An 8,386-nucleotide genomic window follows, 5' to 3' on the forward strand; every position below is an offset into this window, starting at 1 on the left:
TCCTTCCTTCCTTCCTTCCTTCCTTCCTTCCTTCCTTCCTTCCTTCCTTCCTTCCTTCCTTCCTTCGTTTTGGAAAGGTTCTCATGTGGCCCAGGGTGGCCTCAAACTCGATATGTAGTTGAGGACACTTTTGACTTCTGGTCCTCCTGCCTCTGCCTCGTGAGTCCGGGGACGGGGGGCACGCAGCACTCCTTGTTCAGGTGGCTGCAGATGGAACACAGTGCTCCATGCATGGGAGACAAGCTGCCACCAGAGCTGCTTCTCCAGCCTCCAAGTTTCAGTCCGATCAAGAACCAATGGCATTCTGGCAAATGGTCCACTTTTAATAGGTTTTTTTTTTTTTTTTTTTTTTTTCAGAAATGCACCAAAAAAAAAAAAATGTCTAGTTGAAAAACATACACATAAAAGGTGCACTTTGCTTCGGATCCCTTTTCTTTCACTTCATTGTTGCCTAACTTGTTTTTCATAGAGTCAAACAGGGGAGAAGTCTTGGCTAACATCACGACAGAACACCATCTCCCTTCCCTCTTTATGAACCCTACACATAGAACATCAACAATCGAATCTTATTTTCTCCTCTGCCTTGATTGTGGCAGAGAAAGGTGCACAGCCAGTGCTGTCACAAACATCCATCCAGAGCGGTAATTATCACATCATTATATTCGCTTTTTCACTTGTCATGTACCATTAGAAGGTAACAAGATCATTGTCAGTCAGATTGTGGAGATAATTAGAGCATCTATAGGTTAGCAGGAAATCACATCAGTGCCAGTCTCCAGCAATGCTCAGGCGCCCAATGTAATTAGAGGCGAAATATGCAAAGGTGGAGATGAATCGAAGCCCGCAGGGACTAGCCGCCATGACTGATCGGAGAGTGGCTCTTCCAGAATCTGACACTGCAGATGGTGGTACTGAAATAGGAGTACGGTTGAAGAGGCAGTGAGAGCCACCAGAAATAGCATGTCAAAGAGCATCTGTGACATCAGTGACACTGGATTTAGCAAAGCCCAGGATTTGGTGTATTTTCCAACCCACTGGTTTTCCTTTCTTCCCTGTTGTTATTCTTTCTAGTCTGGTAGTTCCTCTAGCTATAAAATGGTACTAAGCCAAGCGGGCTTTTGCTCAACCATTTTAGGTTTTAGGGGTTCCTCTCCCCCCCCCCATGATGCACTCTGCCACTGAGATGCATCCCCAAGTTCGTTATGGATTTAGCATATATTTTATTTGTTTGCGCATGTGAGAACATTTGCTCTCAGAGGTGAGGAGAGCATGTTGATCCCTGGGAGCTGGAGTTAAAAGTGGATGTGAGCCAACTGACCTGGGTGCTGGGAACCAAACTCTGGTCTTGGAAGATAAGCAAGTAGTCTTAGCCCAGCTGTTCTCAACCTTTGGGTCATGACCCCTTTGGGCATCACTTAAGACCCTTTAGAAAACATAGACATTTACATTACAATTCCTAACAGTAACAAACTGACAGTTATGAAGCAGCAACGAAAATATTATAGTTGGGGGTCATCACAATATGGCAAACTGTATTAAAGATTCACAGCATTAGGAAGGTTGAGAGCCAGTCTCTTAACCACTGTGCAGTTTGTTTTTAAAGTCTGTGAGCTTTCCATGTGCCCCTATCCTCAAACAGGAATCTTGTCACATGTCCCTATGCTTTCTCAAGAGCTCCATGGAGCCTCAGAAGTCCATACAGCAGCCATGATTTCTGTCCTTTTTGTGTCTAAAGCCACTTTGACCCAACTGACCTTGATTGCTGGTTTTCCACCCCTAGTGAGATACAAACCTTAATCTAAATAGTGAATTTAGCAGTTTGAAAATAAAAATTAGCATTAATATTTGTGTTTGTGCATGCGTACACAAATATATGTAGGGATACACACGTGTAGGTCAGAGGACAACTTGTAGGAGCCAGTTCTCCTTTTCTACTGTCTGGATCTACTATGTGAGGACAGAACTCCGGGAGTCCAGCTCAGCAGCATGTGGCTTTACCCTGTCCTCCATTATCTCTCTACCCCAATTCTATCAGTCCAAAACAAGAAAACTTACCTTACCCTTTTCTTTCAGGCTGGGTCTCCAGTAAGCCATGCTGGCCTTAAGAATGACCTTGAACTGTAAGACCAAACAACTGAGTGTGCATGCCACACCCCCAGGTCAGAGAAATAACCTTCAGTCCTTTTCTTCCACCATGTGGGTCCCAGTGATGAAAAGTCTGTCAGGCTTCGGGGCAAATGCTTTATTCTGCTGAGCCACCTTTATCCTGCTGAACTTCTGATCCCTCTGCCCCAACGCCCCAAGTCCTGGGGGACTCACAGGTCAGCACCACATCTCATTTCTGTGGTGCTGGGGTGGAACTCAGCGGGCTCTGTGCAGACTGGGTGAAGGCTCTCCCAACCGAGTTACGGCCAGATCCCTGGGGAAGCTGATTTTGTTCAGAACGTACAAAAATGTAAACAAACGCATCACTGCCAAAAGATGCTGGGCCAGCTAACGGCTCCCACTACCACCCAGGTGACAGGCCACTGGTGAGGACCTTACTGCTCTGGCCCAGGGGGTTGCACAGCCGGTGGTCGGGGTGGGGTGGGGTGTCTTTTCTAGAACCTGGTCTAGAGGAACACCTCATACAAAGAAGCACCTGGAAGCTTGGTTCACATTTTTTAATAACATGGCACATTTACATTACACAAGAAGGCTCCTCCAATGAGACATGCTGAAGATCCCGCTGCTTCCCTTCCTGTTCGGGTAGGATCTGGAAAGGACTTTTTTTTTCTTTCTTTCTTTTTTGTTTCCTTTTTTTTCTTCTTTTTTCTTTTTTTTACATACAAGAGAAACAGCAAAAAGGCCTGTACAAGAACAATCTCTTTACAATGCTGACAGCTACCACTACAGTTCCAGTGCACAGAATCCTGGGAGGTTTTTTTTTTTTAGTAATTGTTTTAAAAAACAAAACAGAAAAAAAAAAAAAGAAAGAAAGAAAGAAAATAAAACACTGCACACGTCTGGTGTCCACAAAATTGGAATTCACAACTAAACCTTCAGTTGACTACTAAAATAGATCTCTCTGCTTTTAGAAACAATGGTCTGTAGTTTACATTTTTCTTTCAAAAAAAAAAAAAACAGGATAACAATGTCGGATAGCACTTTAATATACTAGAGGACCAAATGGGACTAATTTTTATTTCTTACATGTATTTTACAGGCCAGTAGACAAGATATATTGTATTTTCTCGGCTAGTAAAGTCATATTCTCTCCAAATATGTAGACAAGAGGGTTAATGTCCTTATAAAAGTGTCATGAAGACATTAAGACTGATGAAAACTTGACACATACACACACATCCTCTCAAGCACACACACACACACACACACACACACACACACACACACCACCTCTGCCACTTTACGCCCTCGGTAATTCCTGATGGCTCTTACAAGATCTACCTGTTCAGCTCCTTCCCAGGCTTCCGTTTCCTATAGGAATATAAATGGTTCACACTGGGCTCCATATACCTTCAATCTGCCGGTTACCGTGAAAGCATATCCATCATCTGAGAAAACCCCGACAGCTTTCTTTCAGGACCTGTGTGAGTGTCCTTAAATCATACTGTGGAACAAGGAAGTGTGTACATGTTATGAATAGGACACGGGGGGAATCAGGCATGGCTCCCTCTTGAAGTTGCCAGCAATAATACGGCATCAGAGGCGACCAGAAACTCTGGTGACCTGTTTGTGCGGGCAGACACAGCCCATCTGCCCCGATTATCGGCAGAACAATCCCATCTTCCCTGGGCAAAGCTGCTTCCGGCTCTTAGATACACTTTCTAGGGGTGTACCTTTCCCCATGTCTCCCCGGAAGACCACAAGCAGCAACTTCGGATACAAAGTTCAAGCCTGGGTTCCAGATTAAAAAAAAAAAAAAAAAGTGGGGGGTGGGTTGTTCTCCATTTGAAAAACAAAACAGAACAAAAGATAACAGTTGTCTAATGTCTCAGGTTAGCGCTTGTTCAGGGAAAATATGACCTTAAGTATGTTGTAAATGGATTTGAAAAGGCTCCTTTGAGTTAGATGGGCTTTGGGAAAAAGCCCTGGTATTCATTGCATAGTTGAAGGGTTTAGCAGATGGGAACCCGGCCTCCTCCGAGGGCCGAGTTCGCTGATATTAGACTTGTAAATAGCACATTTGAAGAAGTATTAGTGTATTATGATACTTAATCTTTACCTATTTACATCTGTACAAGTAAAGCTTTCGTCTTTATCTTTTGCATATATGAACCGTCAGCTCATGAAGCAATCTCTTTTTACACTCTATGTACATGCCTCCTCCTCTGAGACAGCTCTGGTGATGGAGAGATGTCCCCGCCCCATTATCATCAGATCCTTGTGTGTCGTTACCTTCACCGTTTTGGTTCAAATCAAAGTATTATGCAAGGAACAACAACGAAAAAGTAAGGAAATGTAAGAACAAACAGGACCTGTCTAAAAGGTCAGAAATATTCCAACATTAATATACAAAAACATTTCAACATCCAAACGGAGTCTCCGTCCATTTTTTTTTCACCTCTCAAGTTTTGGGGGTGCAGGAGTTGTCTCTTGAGTCTTGGGGTGTGTCTCTGGGGTTTCTCCCCCATTCCGAGGTTCGCCTCGTCCTCCTGGCTTATCGAGCTTCGATGTCCTTCAGTGTGTGGGACGGTGGCCTCTCTCGGATTTCAGCCGACAGAGGCGTAGTCCTCCGGGGGGACCCGGGCCGGCCCCCCAGTGTGGAGATGAGCGGAGGCGGGGCGCTGAGCGCCGCGGTGGGCGGGGTCTTGTTGAGCAGTCCGTTCTGGTGGCCTGCAGTGGGGCTGATGCGAGGGTAGTGCATACTAGGCAGGCCCGGCGTGAGCAGGCTCGGGTGTGGGAGGGGTCCGTCCAGAGAAGCGGGGTGCACAGGGTGCAACCGTGGGTGTTCGTAGTCCTCCCGAAGCACGTGCAGCCGCTCGCGTTCGTCCAAGTGTCCACCCCGTTCGTGCTCCCGTCGAGGGTCCACAGCCAGCGGGTGATGGTGGTGGTGGTGGTGGTGGCTGTAATCATGAGGCTCCCTGTCCCGGAAGGAGCGGTCCGCTTCGTACAGCCGGGGCGTGGAGAGCCGGTGCAGGGGGTCATTCCTAAGCAGGAAGTCCCTGCCCAGAGGGTCCCTTCGGTGCATGTCCAAGTCACGGTAAGGATCCCTCAGGGGGTCCCGCATGGGGTCCCAGTGGAAAGAGGGGTACGGGAAGCGCTCTCCCCCCGGGATCGGACTGAGGCCCATAAACGGGGTCATCATGCGTGTCCTGTCCAGACTACCGATACTGTTCATGGCATGGATGCCAGTCACTCCCATGGTCATGGGCATGGATGCCAGCGGCCCCGGGTGCGCACTGGCGCTGGCTGAGGAGCTGGGCGGAGGTGCCTCTGAGGTCCTGTGGGCCTGCGGGGCCTCGGTGGATAGGTCGTGGTCTTCCTTGCGCTCCTCTTTGACCTTGACCTCGGCGCTCTTCTTGGGGTTCTCGTAGGCCGGCTCACCCTTGCGTGGCTCGGCTTCCCGGCTAGAGGTGCTGTTAGGCCTGGTGCTGTCCACGCCTGGTGTTCTCACGTAAGGCGATGGCACCCGGGACAGCTGCTTGGGTTCCTCGCCTGCTGCACGTCCCTCGTGGCTATGCCCATCTCTCTCGGGCAGATGGCCTTCCTTGGCTTTGTGCTCTTCGGTGGTCAGGTCCTTTCGGGATCCCGAGTGGTCTCTCTCCCTCTCTTTTGGTTTATCTTTCTCACGAGCCTCAGTATTCAAATGACCCCTGGTAGTCGGATCAGTGGAGCTGCGGTTATGGCCCAGGGCGCTCACCGGGACAGGAGGTGCTGGGGAAGGATGGTTGGGGTGTCTTTTCTCAACGCTTTCCCTGTGAGGGGGAGAGGGGAAAAAATGAAATGGGCTTGCCAGCCAGGCAAGGAGAGGTCGATGAGATGGTTGGCGTGAGGACAGGTTAGATACCCAGGCAGTGGGCATGCCCTGCTTCAAGGCAGACAGCCACCTGCTCTAATCTAGACTCTAGAGGCAGCTTCATGGGTGAAGGCCTACAGAGGAGGGTGAGTGGGGGTCCCGGGCACCTGCCTTGACCAAGGTCACAAAGGAAGTGCATGGAGAGCCACTGTGGACTAGTGTGGTCACTGAGGAAGGCCAAAGGACAGCCCATCTGTTTAGCATCTCAGGATAGCTTTAGGTTAAGAATACAAGAGCCAAATCACAAATTAAGACTTCTTCAGACTCTAGATACAAGCTGAGAAGGTGGAGAGAGGTGAAAGGGTTTTCCAGCAGCTGAGTCTCAGGACAAAGGCATTACTTCAGTGTGAAGGGTGGAGATCAGTGGTTCTCAACCTGGGGATCATAACCCTTTGTGGAGGATGAAGGACCCTTTTATGGAGGTTGCCTGAGACTATCAGAAAATGCAGATGTTTACATTATAATTCATAACAGAAGCAAAGTTGCAGTTATGAAGCAGCAACGAAAATGATTTTCTGGTTGGGGGGTCACAGCATTAGGAAGATTGAGAAGCACTGGTGCAGATACAGAATAAGGGTGGTTGGGAAGGCAACCCCGCTCTCAGATGAATGGAATGCCAGAAAGCTCCAACCTGATGTGTTCAGACTGGGCTGGGCTGTGGTCAGAGCACGAAACCTCACGGATTGAGGTCCCCATCAGAGAGGAGCTATGAAGAGACTGTCATAGGAAACATTCAGGGACCTGGCTCGGGCAGGGTGTGTCTACCGATAAAAGGAGGAACAGGAGATAAACAGTTCCACCTCAGAGGTAAGAGGGACAAGAAAGCTGATGCATCGCATCTCAGGACTGATGTGGGAAAGATGAGGGGAGGAGCCAGAGGTTATGAAGACCAAGAAGTGGTGGAGATCGGAGTCCAGGAAACCACGGTGGGGTGCGGGGGGGAGTGGTCATTGTTAGGGAAGCTGTCCTATAAATTCCACTTGCTGCTAACGTGCAGAGGCTGACAAAGAGTAACTTCAAAGGGGAATATAAACATCTTTCAAGTTTCCCCATCTTCAATACAAGAGGCATTCTGACTCAATCAAGAAAAACCAAAGCAAGCCTATACACTTACTCAATAAAAAGCTATTCAGATCCTCCATGTTCTGTGGGTGTGGTGCCTTTTAGTACTTTAGAACCCCTAGAGGTTGAAAGATTTTTTTTTTTAATTACAACTTTCTCATATGGCAATTTGTCTTTTTCTCCCACAAGAAACCAACCAACATAACATAACAGTTTATAAAAGACACCTTATCAGCCAGTTTTTTGTTGTTGTTGTTGTTTTGCTTTGTTTTTGAGACAGAGTTTCTCTAGGTATCCCTGGCTGGCCTATGTAGACTAGGCTGGCCTCGAACTCACAGAGATGCACCTTCCTCTACCTCTGGAGTGCTGGGATTAAAGGCATATGCCATGTTACTGGTCTATTTAGAAATGGAAGGGTTGATTTCTTTATAAATTACTAGGGCATATACCTGCACAATAGACACAGTAAAAGAAAATTAAAGAGCTGAATAAATTTGAATTTTCCTGTGTGTCTGTTTGTGTGTCTGTGTGTTTGTGTGTGTGCCTGCAGATGCATACCATTAAGCGATTGTGCAGGTCAGCCTTGGGGGTCGGACACAAAGGCAAGGTGGGGCAAGGTCTCTGAGGTTACACACACACAACACACTCGCTACTGTGCCCAGCTTTGCACAGATGCTGGGGATCTGAACTCTCGTCTCCACACTTTCAGGGCAAGTATATTAAGTTAGTACTTAGCCTAAGGTAAATACTGAGCCATTTCCCCAGCCTCAAATTTCAATCCTAAGTACAAAAAATCAGGGTTTTGGGCTTTGTTTTGTTCTGTTGCCAAGTGTATATAGCCATGACGTTTCAGTTTGTTCGAAATGAAAACAGCCTCAAAAAAAAGAAACAAAATGCCAACGGCCTGCATAAAATACTGAGATGTTTCTTCTTTTAAGATAGTTTTACAAAAAGGCTAGTATGCAGACAACAATGGTTAGTAAAATTAATAATTCCCTGGAAAAGCAAATGCAAAGCAAAGCTTCTTGTTGCTGCTGTCTAACTCCAGATTAGTTTTAAAAAACTAAAAAACAAAAATAAAAACCAAAATTGTACTGATTGTCTATGAGCCCCAGGGTTTGGATGACACTTGAGAAAAATAGGATGAAGTAATGTAAACATGACTTACTAGAAGCAAATGAAGGAAAAACAAAAACTGAAAACCTATGGGTGACTGGATGGACTTCACGACTCAAAAGCAAACATGACAGATTCATGCTGTGTGTGTGTGTGTGTGTGTGTGTGTGTGTGTGTGTGTGTGTGTGT

General features: G+C 46.9%; 1 protein-coding gene across 1 annotated transcript; it reads right to left on the reverse strand.

Moving 5' to 3' along the window:
• Positions 1–2,694: 2,694 nt before the first annotated feature.
• Positions 2,695–6,125, reverse strand: LOC129679107 (autism susceptibility gene 2 protein homolog). The gene has a single exon (XM_055610031.1). The coding sequence runs from the start codon at positions 6,023–6,025 to the stop codon at positions 4,661–4,663; it is 1,365 nt and encodes a 454-aa protein (XP_055466006.1). The 5' UTR covers positions 6,026–6,125; the 3' UTR covers positions 2,695–4,660.
• Between the last annotated feature and the right edge of the window lie 2,261 nt (positions 6,126–8,386).

This window comes from Psammomys obesus, unplaced genomic scaffold (genome assembly GCF_907164565.1).
Source record: "Psammomys obesus unplaced genomic scaffold, mPsaObe1.curated_primary_1811, whole genome shotgun sequence".
In the NCBI taxonomy this organism is placed as follows: Eukaryota; Metazoa; Chordata; class Mammalia; order Rodentia; family Muridae; genus Psammomys; species Psammomys obesus.